General features: G+C 46.1%; 1 protein-coding gene across 1 annotated transcript in view; it reads right to left on the bottom strand.

The window, feature by feature from the left end:
- LOC144771761 (acetylserotonin O-methyltransferase-like) overlaps positions 1–19,166 on the bottom strand; it is a 323,217-nt gene that overhangs the window by 38,895 nt on the left and 265,156 nt on the right. Inside the window, exon 7 of the mRNA XM_078656056.1 lies at positions 9,775–9,897. Within this exon, the coding sequence (XP_078512182.1) occupies positions 9,775–9,897 (123 nt within the window). The remainder of the gene's footprint in view (positions 1–9,774; positions 9,898–19,166) is intronic.

The raw sequence follows: 19,166 nt of genomic DNA, 5'->3' as shown, positions 1-19,166 counted from the left end.
TTGTTTGAAATAAATACAATAAAATAAAATTAAACTTTTTTTGGTTTTTATCAAACCATAAAAGTCACAAATTAAATAAAAAATACGGAAAGTGCTTTGAGAAAAGATACATGGATTTCAGAAAAGAACAACTTGACATATTTAAAAGACATGCAAACCCTTCAAAGGCCCTCCAAATTAGGTCATTTAAAATACAAAAATCCTTGATCAGACACAATAAAAAACAATCAATTTAGATCTGTTAAGTATATCAATTTTGTTAAAATATTTCAAGCAAGACACCTCACCCTATAGGTAAACAATTTCTTATCTTTATAAAGTGCATAGTGCCTTTGACCCTGGAGCCCCAAGGAGAACGGCTTAACACATTAAAGATACATAAGGGCACCTCAGATCAGGGGCTGTCTGGATTAAGTCATTTAGAATTCAGTGTTGTAGATCAGGCAAAATAAAACACTATTCATCGGGTTTCTTTATAAAGTGCATGGTGCCTTTAACCAGCCCCGTAAAATCTCTGCCTTTTAAAAGAGCCAGAAAGGGTTTTAAAATGCCCAGAGTTACAAAGACCCATTTAAGTAAGTAAAAAGTAAGTAAGAAGAACAAGCTTGAAAAAAATCTTACAGAAGAGTCCGAACTATCATTCTCCGACTAACATCCTTAAACGGATTTTAACAGAGATGAATCTATAAATTATTTTGCAGATATATTCTGATTGGAGTAGCTGAAGGTGGAAACAGGCCGGTTTGCATTTTCTAGTGTTCAGCACCCTCAGGAGTGGTAAAATAAATGCCCTGCACGGATTGTCATATAGCTGACAAAAAAAAGAAAATGCAGCACGTTCTGTGATGACTTACAATCACAGGGATCCTGATGGGAGTTGTGATGTGGTTTACTGGGATACAACACCAGAAAGTATGCAATGTCCAATCTAAATCTTGACAGATACATTTTTTAGAGTGACTCAAAGGGTAGAGAAGATATGGCTCATTTCTTTCATTAGTAACCAAAGGTTAATAATCAGCTACAAGCTTTTTGCAAGCCTCCCCCTGATCTCTTCGCACCATTAAGACATTTAGGAGATCTCTTTTTAATTGGAGTTTTGGAACAGAGGTGATAAGATAAGGGTAGGCAAAACCGTCTTCCCTGCCATTGAGGGCCAGCTGCGATTTTAAGTGGCCAAGCCACGGTGTTTTGTGTACATGGTCACACTTTAGGCAATCCTGAATTATTGCACAATTAAGAGCTGGTTACTCGTTTACCCAAATCGAATGTCATAACATAGTTGAGGCGATTTGTATTCGATCTGCCAGGAAAGTTAACCCCAATCCCTTATGACAAATGATGGAGGGCATGCTGGGTGGGGTGGACATACATTTTCTGAGGAAGACATTTTCAATGGTTTGTAAATTTGGAGAATTACAAAATTACTAAACTCCTGACGCATACAAGATCACAGCACAGCATCAGGCAGGTTTAGTCCCCAGCTTCTTACTAAAACTAGCTAGGGCTACATGGTTTTTTCTTTTAAGATCCTTCTCCTAACTTCTATAAGATGGGCACATGTGCCTTTTTGGTCAAAAGGAATGCCTAGGTAGGAGAAATTTGATACCTGGGGAATTTTTCATTATTAATAAAAGGTAATAAAACAAGATCTTTTTTTACAGTGAGCTTTCCACACCACCATGACATGTGACTTGGCTGTATTGGTCTTTAGGCCCAATTCCCTCATACATTCATTAAATCTTTTATCAAGGGATTGTAGTCCAAATCGAAGAAGAAATCGGAGGCCAGAGGGGTTTCCAGGGTGAAACAAACCGCTTTATTCAATCAGGTTACAGTGGCGGCTAATGCATTTCGGCAATGGTGCCTTCTTCAGCGCCCTGCACTGTAACGAGTCCATCACATGAGTGCTGCTTCCTGCTTGTAATCTATGTCAGCACTAGTGCCCCTCCCCCTGATGCGATCGACACACCTGCAGTAGTTCAAAAGATTGCAAGGAACTACCCACCCCAGAGTGCACTGTATCGGCGTTTCTGAGTTGGTGGCATGGGAGAGTGGGACAGACGGTAGGTCTGTGCCGACAAGCAGGAAAATGGTGCGGGTTTTCTCAGTCCAAATCGAAGTCCACGTCTGTGACCCTGGGTCCCATCGTGCCGCTCGACCAGTACTCACAGGTCCGCTGTTGGGTGGGGGCTGCCAAGTAGAGACATCACGCCCCCGCAAGGTAAAATACCTCAATCCATCCATGCGAGCCTGCAATTTCTGGCGGTCACCGGAGTAATCGGCCAGAGAGGGGTTTCCAGGGTGAAACAAACAGCTTTATTCAATCAGGTTACATGGTGCCTTCTTCAGCTCCCTGCGCTGTAACGAGTCTATCACATGAGTGCTGCTTCCTGCTTGTAATCTATGTCAGCACTAGTGCCCCTCCCCCTGATGCGATCGACCCACCTGCAGTAGTTCAAGAGATTTAAATATATGTATATATATATATCTTTTATAAAATGTTGGGCCCCGGGTCCTCAAAATGCTATATATTAAATTGTATGTCCATGCGGAATACAATATCCTGGAAAAACAGAGAAGAAATGCACCGGAGTGCCCTAAAACACCAATTGTGGATTTGCGTAAAAGGGTGCCATATTTACAAAGTGGCATGAAGTAAAAAAAGTGACGTTTCTGTGGTGCAATCTGCTTGTGAAGATGCCCTTCCCCTAGGTATTAACAGTGGCATTGGTACAATAAACCAAGAGAACAAAAGACCTGCTGTCAATTGTCTCAGTGAATGCCTTGAGGGATATGTGGTTACACAAATATAATCATCATTTTCTGCCACATCGACAGTTTTAGTTTAGCTTTGTTTTTAGCTTCGTTCTTAGTTGAAGTAGGGATCAGTTCTACTTTTTATTTTCTCTCCTTACTTTTTGATAATCTAACTGGCTGAAAAAATAGATTTCAACAAATACGACGTTACTCAGGAGGCTGGTATTTTTTATTACCTTACTTTGCATTCTTACTCCTGAATCTGACAACAACATGCCTGTTTCCCCAACTTCTTAATGGGACTGACTCTTTGCACATTTGCCACATCCTTTCTTCTTCACCACCTTTATATTTGCTCACACTTTGCCCTCCTTTAGTGACAAAACCCTCAGATTCTGGCTGGAGTCCAGCATCCCACTGCAACAATATAGCCTCTCTTCTATCAGTATTATTACAGTGTGGATAAATCAATGCCACTGGCCTGCCTTCTGCTCTATTTGGTCTTGTTTGTAGGGACAGGAAGAAGGCAGGGCTCAAAAGCCAATTTATTCCAATAAGTGGAAGAAGGAAACAGGATATAACTTACAGAGAAAGACAGTAAGTCAAAAAGAACACTCTAGATTAAATCGTATTTTAATAATTGATAATGATAAAGAGACCTGCTGTAGATCTACCTGACTCTGAGACTAGGATTCCACATTTTGCCTCCACCGACATGTTTCTTCACTTTCCGAGTTAAGTTCCTACTAGACTGCTGCTATATTGGCTCCAATCAGTTGATGTCACTTTGCTTTTTGCAGCACATATGATCAGATGTAAAACACAATGGGGATATTCTCAAGAACGTGTGATAATTATCACAAAATTAGCTTAACGCAACTCTTCACAGTGCAGTGTATCACGGGAAAATAACGCTGTGTTAACGTTGTATTTTCAACATGGCGGTACCATGCGATAGTCTCACGACAACGTGTCAAATGATTACGTAAAACTTGGGATGACGCTGAAAAAACACGAAACACGAACCCGAAAATTGTAGTGATGAGGCAAATCACCATACAAAAATCAGCAATAACCAGCGACAGGCCTGCAAATCCCATGCATGATGCAGAAAAAGGCACCATAAAAGCTGAACAAAAAAAAGGGAGCGAAAAATAAACTGTGTAGCACCATGGATTCACCTGGACTGAGTACAGAGGCCAACACGAACCCCACAAGCCTCACAGACCACCAGCAAGTAACCCCGGGGTCAGGGAAAGCCAAGGTGAAGATGAAGAGGAAGACGGGGTTCAGTCCGTAGGAAAAATGGATATTCGTCACGGAGGAGATAGAGCACTAACAAAAACTGTTCGTCACCTCCACTGTGTCATTGGCAACACAAACAGAAACATGCCAGTCCATCGTGAACAACGTGAATGCAGTCGGAGTGTCGAGGAGGTCAAGAGGTGCTGGCATGATGTGAAAAGCCAAACCAAACAGAAACCGCTGCCAAGAGGAAGGCAGCCACAGAGACTGGAAGTGGGAGTCCTGCACCATAGGAGGAGCAGGAGGAAACGGTGGCCACAGTCATCAGTGTTGAGACGGTGCAAGGAGTTGGAAGTCCGGACACAGCTCTACATGACCTGACAAATCATCAACAGGGTGAGTAATGACCAGGGACTGGGGGGACAGGAGGAGATGGGCACAATGGCACACATGCACAATCATGTGTAGCACACTGCACACCCACAATGACCCTGGATTATGTACCTGATCCCTGTGGCACACTGCAGCACACATACAAACACCAAATATGCCCCCGTCCACCATGTGCCTAAAGGGGACCCACCCCACACATCACTAATTTTACAACCAACACATGCACCCTTGTGAAACACAGCAAAGATGCGTATTTGTGAGCCACACTGACAATGCAAGTGACACTACATGACGATCAGCATGGCTTCAGGACAATCCTCAGGTCACACTCTGACACATACACATACACAAACAACCATTGACGTCAGCAATATATCTTCAGACTAACAATGCACAAGAGTACAAAAACCGTCCACGAGCACAAATGACCCAAGTCGCCAACATCTCAGCACCATAAAAGCACAAAAGTCAAAGGCACACCGAATAAGGGGCAGAAAAATCACTGCTGCAGGGGCGACTCCCCAACAAAGCAGCACACACACATAGCAATAACAGCACATCCACATTGATTACAATGTGGTACAAAGTGCAACACTTACACTGCAGAACAGAGGACACAACTGGGTCTGCTTGTGCGTAGAAACTGGCCAAACACACCTGACATAGCAGGAAAGAGTGAGATAAAAATGCACATGTACAACCTCACATCTGTGATGTAATCCAAATGTCCACTGTCAGGCATCAAATAGTCCCCTCCTCCCAAACAGTCACAACATACATTCTAATGCAGTCTGTATGTAAACATGAACAATGTGTCAGCATACTTGTCAATACAATGTCAAAAAGCATCTTCCTTTCACATTGCAGGGGGTCAAAAAACACCTCCAGCAGAGCAGACCAGACAACTCATCAGTGATGCTGAAGAGGGCCTCCACACCTTCGACACCGACGCCCTACAACAGTTCATGGACCTCTTAGGCAATCCACCTCCAGGAGCAGGGCAGCCCAGCTGCATCGTCGGCGATCCCACCCCCTGCACAGACCACACAGCTGGAAGCACCCACCACCACGGCTGACTCGCAGTACCCCACCGAAACACACATCACATTCCAAGGCAAGTGTCAGAAGCAGGTGGCCGAACAGGTGCGGTAGGGTTCAACCTCATGGAACCCGAACTAGATCACATACGTGGGTGTCTAAGTCCCATCAGGGACCCTTTACACTCTCCAATGGAGATCCACACTGCAACAGAGACACATGCATCTGCACATTTCCAGTACTGAATCATGCCCAGAGCCCCGGGATAATCATTCACACCCCACACTGGACCTGCGTATGCCGGCCCAGTCCACTCCTCTTACGTACTGAGTGGGGGACGACAAAGTTACATGTCCAAAGTCTTACCCGCTGCTGCGGTGACATGTTCGCGTCCTCTGTACACAGCACAAATTAATATTGTAGGGCCTGGAGACATAATGCAAACATTATGACTTTACAGACACACTCATATAGTTTGTGGAAGTGGCTACGGACACATGCACCCGGCACCTTTATTGCCAGGGTCACATGTACAGTGATGCCTGTGCTGGATGTGTGTGGGGTGAGTGTAAGCCAGCCCTCATGGAGTGGTTGGTGCTGACAACAACTTGAACAGTGATCACAATTAAGGCGGAAACAGAAAACACCTGCATAACAGAAACAACTGCGAAGCATCATGGTGGTAGCCAGAGCAAGTACAGAGGTCACCCAATATGCAATCAGAAGGGTCAGGGTGTTGCAGTGCACTGAGGTTGGGGCACCAGAGCTGAGCGTGCTCATGTGAACAAATTGTCTAGCATTGTGTTCTTTTGGGATATTCCTGCTGCAGCTGCAGTGGGGTGTGTTACACCTACATCATTTTCCTCATCATCATCCCAGGTCTTCCACACTGCTTGAGGTGACATTGCTGCGTGAGCTGTGCACAGCACAGAACTCAATCAGAAATGGTCCATGGGTTGTGGTGCACTGAGTTAGTGGCAGCTTAAGAGTTGAGCAAGGTATCAAGCTGATGATGGTACCCATGACAGGTGTGAGCAACTCTGATAGTCTGGCAGTAAGACTCTTCCAACACTGGCAGTTGTTGTTTGGAGGGGGTCCTGGTGGTGGTGGCATGTGTATCCTGCGGTGATGCGACATCCGGGCAGGTCAGGGCTTGATTTGATGTGTGAGCCCAGGTGAACCACAGTTGAGGCTGGAGGCAGCGGACAGTGCAGGGCCACAGGCACATGGCGGTGATGACCCCGAGTCTATTGACCCAGAGGCCATCCAATATGCAAACCGACAGGGTCAATGATTTGAGCTGCACAGAGTTAGTGGCCCCGGATGCACTGTGGTCGGCACAGGCACACCGCCACGGGGCAGTGACTTGTGGTGCACTGAGGTAGGGCCATGCGAGCTGAGCGGGTCCTCATCGATGTTGAAGGTGAATGTAGTGGAGGGTTGCTGAGACAGTGGAAGGTGTCCTCCAGGGCATGATGCAGAGGGCATTAGCCGGCAGGAAGCGGCAAATGGAGGAGTGGAATGCCACAGCCTCGATTTTACCACCAAGTCAGTATCACCTACATGATGATGAAGACAACCCCCAGTCCATAGACTCAGATGCCACCGAAGTTTAACAAGAGAGTGTCCATGAAAGTCGGGGCACAGACTTAGTGGCACCGCAGCTGAAAGGGGATGCAGTCTGCAATGAGGTCTGTATAATTATATAAACTCTGCCATGAATGAATAAAGGCTCCTTTCCAAATGTATGACCTACTCGACCGCAGTGTAGGCCAGAGTCAGTGGTTGGCAGGGGCCCACAGCCACATGGAATTGGCTCGCGATGCACAGAGTGAGTGACACCAGAGCAGTTGTTGGCAGTGTTCGAACACATCCGTAACGATGATCCTTTTATCCTCCAGACCAAAACGTGTCTTCCTCTTACACCTCCCCTTGTGTGCAATGATATGAACTCTGCCATTGAGAAATCATGACTCAGTTCAACATGTGTGACCTACTTGACCTCAGTGTGGGCCAAAGGCAGTAGTCAGTGAGGGACCACAGACACGTGAGATTGGAATGCCATACACAGAGTTGGTGGCACCACATCGAGGGAGTACAGTGATATCAATATGTCCCATGAATATATAAACTCTGCCATCAGGATATCAAGACTCAGTTCCAAATGTGTAACCTACTTGACCGTAGTGTAGGCCGGAGGCAGCGATGGAGTACATCAACGAGAAAGGAGTACTGCAGGCCTGTGTTACAGAGGCCGTGACGGTCTGAGGACGCTGCCAAGATCGCAGGCCTCAGACTTGGAGCTTGCGCCGGCACATGGTGAGCCCTCTTTGACACACGCCGGTGTCGGCAGGTGAGCAGTAAGGTCTGGGTGTGCAGGGGCGGCCAAGACTGGTTTAGGCTCCAGCGGCCCAGGGTGCAGCAGGCAAATAGTATTGCAGGCAACAACTCTCATGGTGACGGCATCGGCCTCATGGCAGGGTGAGAGGCGCCACCCTGGCAGATACCTTGGCCATTCCAGAAAAGAACCACGCCCAGAGCTACATGCTTTTTATTCACACCCCTACGCTAGCCTGGCATATGCATTTCCGTGATCTTCCCTACTGGCTGGGGTGACATGGTTGCGTCCACTGTCCACTACACTCCAAACAGCAGCAGTGTATGGCAACATGGATATGTCTGTGATCTTCATACTGCAGTCTGTCCAGCCCACCACACCACAGTTAGCATTGTGTACATTCTCATTCATGTGTCAATTGCCTCCTTTGCACATGCCTGGTTCCCACCTCTCCCCACATTCCGCTATTGTGTGGCTGGGGCGCCATGCCGTTGTTGGCTCATGTACATGGCTATCCCATTTTACCACAGTAAGTTGTGCTGTTGCGCCTGGTGGGTGGGCATGTTGTTTGGCATGTTGTGTCTGAGTTTGTAAAGTGTGCATTCGGAGAGTTGTGAGTTGCATGATTGTGGAGTTGGGATGTGTGGTATGTTCATTTGGTACTTACCAGCGAGCAGAGCATTTCCGTAGGTGCCATCGGGAAGCGTCGGTTGATGTTTGACTGTGGAAGAAGTAGAAATCATGCACACTGCCTGGGTAATTGACGAAGACATTGGTGAAGAGTCCCCGGTGGTCCACTATTGCTTGCACATTGATGGAATGCGTGCGCTTTCTGTTGCGGTAATTCTTTACAGTCTCCGCAGGGTACACAAGTAGGACATGTGTGTAGTCAATTGACCCCAACATGTGTGGGGAAGCCAGCTATGGCGTGGAAGCTTTGCTTGGTCTCCAGCTGTTCCTGTGCAGTGTGGGGGAAGTGAAGGTACTGGGGTGCCAAGCTGATGATGGCATCCAAGACAGCTGTGATGAACTTTGATCAGGCTGGCTGTGAGACTCCTTCGACTCTGGCAGTTGTTGGTTGTAAGGTACCCGATGCCAACAGATGCAGCACAGCCAGCAGCTTTGTCTGCAGAGGGATTTTGATTGTCCACTGGCTTGGTACCGTCAGTCTGGGGGCACTGATGTTCAGAATGCGGAGGATGGTTGTCCTTTTGAGCATGTAGTGGGCAATGACATCCTCTTGTGTTGGGTCTGTGAGGCTGGTGTGTTTCTGAAGGTCTGCTGTCTTGTTCTGTGCTTCCTCTGTGGTAGTGCGGGGAGGGCAGGGTGATCCGGAGGGAAGGTGGTGGGCCTGGGTGGGATGGTGGTGGGTGTTGTGACCCTCTTGGGGCTCTGAGCTGCATGATCAGTAGCTCCCTGGCATCTGTTGTTCTTCAGGTGTGGCTCTGGCCTGGGCTCCCTTTTCTGGTGCAGGTTGTCATCCGACTTTACACCAGGTCAAAGAAGGTGTTAAATTCCTGCTGCTAACGTGCCTTATCGCTTGTTTTGGGATTTTATCGCCGATCAGGCAGGCCATTGAAAATGTTGCAGGGTTTTGTTGTCGCGGCTTTTTTGCATGGGAACGCCTTCTCTGCATCTCATAGCGATAGTTGCCGGGGTCATCTGGCAATGTTTTTGGCGGCTGCTATTGCAGGTAAATTGGTGATATTGGCTGTTGGCACCAGCTTGCGAATGAGCCGATAAATTTACCGCCACTTTGGCTGTGATAAAGTGCAGCTAATTCGGCGATAAATCTTTGAAAATATGCCCCATTGTACTCAGTATCATTTGTCATTGAAAAAAAAGGTGAAATTAGTTTGTTTTTCATAGCATTATGGAGACCCAATAGTCTGGCCACATAAACTACTTAAAGGTTGTTTCTATCCACTTTGTTCACAAAGGAAGGGAATATGTCAATCAGTAGGTTGAATTGTTTTGAAGTACAAGGAAATATTAAGTACCTGGTTTGCAGGAATTGTAAACTTTTGATAATAGTCGCAGGCATTCATCATCATTCCAGTCATGGATAACCCGAGCCAAGATGTATAAATCAGCTTCTGGAATTGGATCTTCTAAGAAGTCTCCTAAAATGGAAATTTAGACAGGTGCATATTTTTTCATTGATGTGCCTGCTGAAATACGTCTTAAAAATACATTTCTCCTATTTTTTGACAGACGCAAGACATTACATGTAAATCTTGTGCTCGTGATACAATTCTAAAAACAACTTAATTATTAACCTGAGTGTAAAAACACATGAGTTCAGTGTGCCAGAGGTATAGCGTATGATGATGTAGAAGTATTAAAACTCCACCCTCCTTGCTGCACACCAAAGACTCTAACTTCTCAAAAAATACCAGAGCACCATGTACTGAGGTTTCACATAATTCTAAAGACATCCACAATTAGGGGCTGATTCATTAAGGTAAACTTACAGGTTTGTGTAAATGTACTTCTTTTCAGTATTCACAAAACTGCAATTCAATAGTAAGTGTACGAGAGCGAAGGCTCAGCAGTCTGGCTAGAGCATTCCTCGTGTAAAAATGTAGGTTTTTTCCTATTTTTTTATGTGCGGAGTTGTCCGACCTGACCACGGAGTCTCCACCTTTATAAACGTACAATTAAGTTGCAGTTTTGTGAATACTGAAAAAGTAAATTTACACTAACCTGTAAGTTTACCTTTGTGAATAAGTTCAGAAAATACGTTTGCAAAACAAACTTTGACTTACATAACATATTAGAATTGTACTTTTAGAATGCCTTTAAACTGCTGCAGAACGGGTTTCACATAGAAAATAACACATATTGAAAATGAGCTTGCTTAAACACGTAGAAGGATCACTTTGAAAGGCATTTTAGTTTTGGCAACAGAATGTTTTCCCATATAACACATAGGTTAAATGTGCTGTTTTAAATGTATATGAAAATAAAGTGCAGAATTATTTTTTGTACTAGGTTATCATTTTTAAATATGCCCTTTTAGCTAGGCTCAAAAGACTTTTCTTTTGAATCTTGCTCACAGCTAAGTAGCCATTTATTTAGGACATTTTGCCTAGCACTAGTGTCTTTCTAGAGAATTTGCTGACTTCAAGCTTATGTTTCCATAGCTTCATCACACCATATTAGATCATCCATACAACAATAAGCCATGCTGTAACCTGTAATGAATAGACTGTTAGAATAAACTATAATGTAGGTTTATTTTTGCATACTTTACTAGAACATCATTGATATTTGTTTCTACACATCTAAACAGTGTTTGTATTCCCAATAGACACTGACCACAGGTTTTAGCTTAGGTCAGAAGGTTCTCATGAGAACTTTCCTCTGTGTTCCAATATTCAAAACAGTGTTTTACTAATGTAACTGCATTAATGTCTACCATGGGAATCTGGAAAAGAAGCAATGGATGTTGCCAACACCACCAAGGTTAGTGGCTTGCATTGGAGGAGAGGATCGTACACCGGCCACATTTTATTACATTATTATGTGATATTATATTAATAAGTGTTCATAGAAAGTTGAGAGAGACTAGTCTGAAATGAAGGAGAGATTTATCTGTTTTACTCTGAGACTCGCTTGGAGGAGATCCTTGTTCTTACTCCTTGTTGATAACAGCTATTGCTAAAGGTGACTTTATTGATTTCCTTTTCCTTTGATGAATGCTACTGCAACAACCAATTTCATATCACTGATATTCTGATAGTTGCTACTGCAGCTGAATTTCGAGAACAACTCTTTATGGGAAGTTATCTCTATGCTCTGTAATCTTGCTCTTTTCCAACAAAAAACTCCTCAAGGGTTTCTCTGCGTAGGAGAGGTTAAACTCCTAGCTAGTTAAGAGACGGATTCCTTCATGGAACTCTCTATATTTGATTAATGCTGTCACTAATCAACTTTTATTGACATTTCTGTAAACCAAACCAGTCAGAATAAAAATAACAGAGCCATACTATTCCTTTATGATAAAGTAAAGGTTTTGGACACATATCCAACCTCTCATCATTGACTGAACATTTACAGCCTGATTCATGTACGGGCCGTTTTGCGTGTCCCTAATAGCGATCAATAGCGACTCGCTATTGAGGAAACGCAAAACGGCATTCATGTACTTTTCGGAGAAAAAATAGCGACTCGCATGCGGGCGCTAAAGCCGTTAGTGACCCACAAAAAACGCAGAATAATCGCTATTTCCGGCTACCTGCGATCGGGATTGCGACTCGCAATCCCGATCGCACGAGATTGCGCTCGCAATCCCGATTGCACGGGATTGCGAGTCGCATTCTCGCGGGATCAGGAAAACGGGAAGACGCATTCCGAGCACCGTGATGACATCACAACCAGGAAGCAGCTAAATCCCACCCCCAAACACCACAGTGACGCTAACAGTCGACTGTCCACGACGGAAAGCTGCCACCAACCCGCCGTTTGCGCATCCCGACCCCGCCGAAATAGCGACCGCTATGTCAGAGGACCCGCAGCCCGGACCCAGCAACAGCGCTGGCCGAAAGCGCAAATTGAAATTTTCTGAACAGGAGCTGGAGAACCTCATAGAGGGTGTGGTGGCCAACCACGACCAGCTGTTTGGTGCAAACTCCCGGAGGGTCCCGGAGCAGGAGAAGAGGAGGATCTGGGTGGGGATTGCCGCAAGTGTGAACTCTGTGGGAGTTGCGGACAGGTCCCTGGAGGAATTAAAAAAGCGGTGGTACGACCTCCGAGGGCGTGCCAAGGAGAGGGTTGCGGAGCGCCTTGGTGAGGCATCAGGCACCGGAGGAGGTGGCCCGACTGTCCCACCCAACACCCCCCTGGAGGACCGGGTAGAGGACACGTTGGAGAGGGAGGCGTGTGTTGGCGTCACCCCTCTGGACTCCTCCCGCCCCACCCAAGACACCCAAGGTAAGTGGCATGCGACTGCGACCCTGTCCCTATGACCGCCCATGACCAAATAGGCTCAACCATTGGCCCTTAGTCATGCCGTGCATCAGGAAATGCCCTGAAGCATTGTGGGAGACGTAGTATGTCCACAATGTAGTACTACCACAATGCGGCCCGAAAGGTTCCAAAGTGCGCAAATACACAGCCACCCAGGGAATGACACCCAGCATGCATGTAACATCTGCACGTCTGTCAGTCACATGCACCTAATGAGTATCCACTTACCCTCACAGGTGCAGGAGATAGCAGCGACAGTGAGAGGCTGCTGATCGACGAGGAGGCCCAGGAGGAGGAATCCCTACCTGCTACCCAGCCACCAGCCCCTGCGCCAGCGCCAACACCAGCAGCCAGGCCACCCACCTTGCCTGCTGCATCCGCCTCAGGCCCACCGGCTGCCAAGGCCAGGCCACCCACCTTGCCTGCAGCATCCGCCTCAGGCCCACCGGCTGCCAAGGCCAGGCCACCCACCTTGCCTGCTGCATCCGCCTCACGCCCACCGGCTGCCAAGGCCAGGCCACCCACCTTGCCTGCTGCATCCGCCTCAGGCCCACCGGCTGCCAAGGCCAGGCCACCCACCACACCTGCCGCACCTGCAACACCAGCTGCTGCAAGACCTGCAGCTCGACCACCACCATCTGGGCCAGCCACATCGGCTACACAGCGGCCGACCACCAGGAGGGGCAATGGCCACTTCCACGCATGCATGAGTGTGGAGCGGCGCATGCTGCGTTTACACCAGCGCCAGTCGCAGCAGCAGGGAGCCATCCAGCTCCAGCTGCAGAAGATCGGCCGCAATGTTGCGGGAGTGGGCGACAGGGTGGACCGCATGACGGCGGCCATTGACCGCATGACGACGGCTATGGAACACAACACTGCTGCGCTGGTGAAGCACCGAAGTGTTGCTAGCAGGCGCCACCACCAGTTGCTGAGCCGGCTGTCCACCTACAGCCGCTCAAATTATGCCTCGGCAAATGCCACCACCCTGCTTGCGCGCCGCTCCTTAACCCAGCAGCACCAACTCGTCCAGTGCTGTGAGGATATTACCCGGGTGCTGGAGCATTTGACAACCGCGGTCACCGCACTGCACGCACCTGTGATTCCGGCAATTGTGGGGGGTGATGATGCTAGTGAGGGTGCCTCTAGTGTCAGCAGCCACTCTGCCATGCAGGCCCCCCCACCTAGGCGCAGCGCAAGGGCTGCCCCACCTCCAGCTGCCCAGGAAGAGGAAGAGGCTCCCAGGCGCCTGGGAATTGTGCGCCGGAGACGGCAATGACATTGTGACAGGGACACAGGCGCAGGCTGAACTTAAGCCTGCAATGGAGCGTCTCATGCAGTATGCATGAATACTGCTTTTTGTATATAGTTGTTACGAACACCCATTTATTTTTTTGTGATTCAAACAAATACATTTATTTTGGTGCACACATACGCCTTGTGTAATCATTACAGTTTGCATGCAATTGTGATATGTGGGGTGGGGGAAGGGGGTGGGCTAGAAATTGTTAGCTGTGATGTGGTTGCGACGTCTGTGGCCTTCAGCTGGGTTCTCCCCGCGTGCATGGTGCGCATGTGCTGGTGGCCGGTCGTCCCCCTCAGATTCACTGCCTGAGATGTCAACTGGTATCCGGCGCTTGGTTGCAATGTTATGAAGCATTGCACAGACAGCCACAATGCGGCAGCACGCTGCAGGACTGTAATACATGGCCCCACCTGTCTTGTGCAGTATACGGAACCTGCTCTTGAGCAGGCCAAATGTCCTTTCAATACAGTTCCTTGTCCGGATGTGCGCAACATTGTAGCGGCGTTGCTGAGGTGTGGCAGGGTTGAGGTAAGGGGTCAGGAGGTATTCCCGTAGGGCGTAGCCACTGTCACCTGAATGAGAGGAGCAGATGTTGATTGCCTGTGCAGCGCAGTTACTTCATAGCAATGTGACATTGTCGACAAAGTGTACTTACCAAGTAGGTGTCCTTCCCCAAACTCTCCCCTGATCAGTCGTGTGTGGAGCCCGCTGTGCCTGAAGATAAAGGAGTCATGGGTACTCCCTGGGTACTGGGCCACAATGTCAGTGATGATGGTCTTGGCATTGCAGACCATCTGTATGTTGAGGGAGTGGTAGGACTTCCTGTTGCGGTACATATACTCCGTGGCAGCTGGTGGGCAGATGGCGACGTGGGTACAGTCTATGCAGCCAAGGACATGGGGAAAATGGGCAACATTATAAAATTTAAGTTTTGTGAGGTCCAAATCCTGTTGGCTCGTGGGAAATGTGATGTGCTGGTGGAGCTGGGTGAGCATGGCGTCAACAAAAGTGTGGAGGCAGCGTGACATGGTGGGCTGGGAAATCCCCCCAGCAGCGGCTACTATGCCCTGGAAACTGCAGGATGCCAGGAGGTGCAGGCTGCACAATACCTGCACATGTGTGGGCACAGAATTGTTTCGCCTTGTTGGGTGCTGCATGATGGGGTCGAGTTCTTGTATCAGCCAGGTGATCATTTCCCCATTCAGCCTGTATTTGGCATAAATCTGTTCTCTGGTTTGCCCCAGCAAGGTGACCCGCTGCCGGTAAATCCGTGCCTGCCTCATGCGTCTCCTCCGTGCTGCTCGCTGTAGCCTTCGCCGCCTCACCACCATGTACATCCCAGGCATTGTGGAACGCCTATTGCTGCTGCTGAATGTCCTTATGTGTGATTGGTCAGGCCTGGACCTGTTGGTGATTGGCTAACAGTTTTTCAAAATTTGGTTAATCATGGCTTTTATGGTTACCACCTGCTTTGAGTTGTCCTTAAATTGCGCCGCGCTAATGTGCGATTTAGCGATTTTTTGCTAATTTATTTCTTTCATGAATGCCGATTGAGACAATATTGCGTTTCGCTATTCAATTCGCAGATTCCGTGGTTGGTCGCTATTTCATTTTCGCTAATGCTCGACTTCCCGGAGTCTGCGACTTTTACAGCGTAATCGCTATTCCGCTCGCTATTATTTTTTTGCGATTTCGCTATTTCGTACTTGAATGCCGATTCCGTGTTTTGCACCCGCAATTGCGTTTTCGCTGCCATTGCGGGCGCTATTTCGCTTCATGAATCAGGCTGATAGTTCTGGAAGTTAATGATATATGAATGACTTGTATTTTTGTTCTAGCCCCAATCGAACCACTATGGCAAAGGTCAATTGACCTGTCAAATGCCTTTAGGATTTCCAGAAGATGAAATCTGTAAGTCGGGGTGTTTAGTTTTGAATACTTTTTGGGCAAATCCTTTAGGTGCTAACACCCTTAATATCGAGCAGATTTTGTTCAGTTTCTTTAATATTCCAGATCAATCTTATAAAATGTAATTATTGTAAAGAACACTAATTTTGAATTCTTTACTTTCACCTTGCTGAATAATCATATCAATGTCTCCGTTTCTATTACTAATCCTAAAGTATCATACATTATTCCTAGTGTAATCCCCAATCTATAGTTAATCTCTTGTAGTACATGTTACTATGTACAGCACCAAGGACTTCAATTTCCAAAATGCCAAGGGTAGCAGAAGTGACATTACTCGCCATATGTTTGTATGCTGACCGTCATTGGAAGTATCATCATGTTGACAGCACACATTGACCATGATGTCAGCACACAATATATTGTCATTGGACAATCGTGATGCCATCACAGGAAGAGGCAGTATGTGAACCTCGAAGGAGTTATGGGTATCATAATCAATGAACACTTATTTTGTATTAATGCTGACTATCAATATAGAAACATTTTCAAAGTGCAAATCAAGGTCGAAAGCAACAGAGCACTGAAAACGGAACATACCCCTTGGACAATGCAATCATAAGGGGAATGTCAAAGGCAGTATTCCTTAAAGAGATGTCTTTTCCTTTTTTGTGAACTGTAGGAGAGACACTGCTGATCTAATGTCGATTCACGTGAGTTTTAGGATTTTCTGTTGAAAGATTTAAGGTAAAAACATTCACTTACACCCCATGTCACCTTAGTCACTGTGCCTAGAGTAATATATATATTTTTAAAATAAGTACATATTCCATTGTGAAACATATACCTGCTTTGAGAGCAATAAATAAGTTGAGGCCCTACATGAACGTCAGAATTTTGTGCGAATTTACAAAAATTACAAATAAAGCCATCTAAAATGATTAATCTTGCTGGGCTGCAGTTTAATGTTTGATATGTGCCATCAAATTGCCATTTCTTATTGTGGAAAATGACGATTTCCAAAAAACATGTACTACATTCTGGTCAAAACCATACTAATAGATTGTGCATATATGCATGGAACTCATGTTTCATCGTTTGGATATACCTTATTAGAATGCAATCTGAACAGTAACGTTAAACTGTTCGCAAAACAATATTGCAAGTTGATCAAAGGACAAAGGATCATTCATAGTTTCACTACTGTGTAATTAACCATCGCAAGTACATAGAATTAATGTATGGCGAATCCCTTGTACAGTTGGGAAGTAGATAGATGAAGGTGTGGTTTACCTTGTAAGATTTTAAACACAGTCAAACTTGTGAGTGTGTTGCCATTCTAATGCTCTATTCCTACTCTTTGCTATGCTGGAAGCATTTGGAATTTTACTTCAGCAAAAGGTTAGTGTAACTCCCCTTCCAGGGTGCAAAGGAGAACGGATTACCACCAAATTTGGTGGAGTAGTTGGAGAACAAGCTTCTCCACGAAGATAAATATTTTGCCTGTAGAAATGTACAGTATGTACATTTATGTACTGCAGAAATGATTTTAAAAAGTAATATGACTCAGTAGCATGGCAAGCTGTGAATGGTGTAGCTTTCCCGCGTACTACATTTGAGTATTGGGGATAGGGGAAAGTCATGTATCTGCACCACTGAAAGTACACTACCGAGCAGGTGTGCAATTCCTTAAAGGAATTGGGATCATGATGTATGAGATATGCTGTACTTGTACCCAGTAACATATTTCTAAATTTCTTCTGGAATACAATAAACATGCAATTTTGCACAACACAGGAGCTTGTCTATTTTTTCACTGTAAGAAGAAAAATGCATTTTTCAGTGCTACGTTTTCTAGCCTAATTTGAATTTTTACTTACTTCATACACCAGCTGGAATACATCAACACTGCTGGCTAGGAGTGATACCAATTGATTTGACTGTACGGCATCTCTATTAGAAATGCTATCAGGATTCAAGAATTCAAATACAGATCTGCATGTATGTAGAAATTATGCAGGTGTTGGGACTAAATCTCTATCTTACACTCAAGATTTCAAGATTTAAGATTTGCTTTATTAGATTTCAGAATATATAAAATCATAAAAGCAGCAAGTACATATATACATCATTTCATCATTTCATAATAAATAGGTTTTTTTTAAATTATTAAATTGATACGATTGTTAATCTACAGCATTTCATAAAAGTTAGCAAATCGTAGAATTCCGTTTCCTCAGGACATTTTAAAAAAACCGATCATGGTCATAATACATGTTACATTGTAACATGTATTATGGACGGGATGTAGGGAAAATAGGGGTTTTGGGTGGAGAAGTGTGGCTCACTGGTTAGAGGCGGCAGACCCGTAAGCAGAGAACGGCCCGGGACCAGGGTTCGATTCCCGACGCGGCAGGGTCGTGGACCAGGGTCAGCGGACTCGATAATTCTCGCCTCGGTGCCTACTCTAGTCAGAAACCACACTCGGCAACTCTGGGCATCAGCTTGCCTCATCTTCACAACGGCCCCCCAGACCGCCGGGGATGCTTGGTCGCACCTTAGAGATACCCATCAGGGACCATCTCTCAGGGTGAGCCAGGACGGGTTCCCCAGCGGTCGAAGCGTGGAGATACTCCTCCGGGAGTTGATTCCTAGCGCTATATAATCCCGCAATTAAATTAAATTAAATTACATTGTTATATGTTATATGTTATGTTATAAATGGATTTGTATCGCGCACTGTTACTCAAGAGTGTCCTGGCGCGTGGAGAGAACAATGACAGATTAAGCAGGGGGTCTAGACCACTTGTTGAAACAGATGTGTTTTCAGGAGTTTTTTAAAAGTGGTCAGGTCAGTCGTATGCCTCAGAGGGTCTGGCAAGGCATTCCACAAATTGGCAGCTCTTACCGCCAGGGACTGACCACCCAGGCGTGTTTTTCTGAACATAGGGATAACCAGTCGTCTATGAGCAGCCGAGCGTAGGTGGCGTGTCGGCTGGTAGACTGAAAATCTGGCACTCAAGTAAGATGGGCAAGGACCATGTAAGGCTTTGTGAGTCAGGACCAAGGCTTTGAAGCACACTCTTTGAGCCACCGGGAGCCAATGAAGGTCACAAAGCTGTTTGCGGACACTTAGTCTCCTAGGGATGTCAAAGAGGAGCCTAACAGCTGCATTTTGTACTACTTGAAGTTTGCCCAAGAGAAAGCCAG

This window comes from Lissotriton helveticus, chromosome 8 (genome assembly GCF_964261635.1).
Source record: "Lissotriton helveticus chromosome 8, aLisHel1.1, whole genome shotgun sequence".
NCBI lineage: Eukaryota > Metazoa > Chordata > Amphibia > Caudata > Salamandridae > Lissotriton > Lissotriton helveticus.
This window is presented reverse-complemented; position numbering and strand designations above follow the sequence as displayed.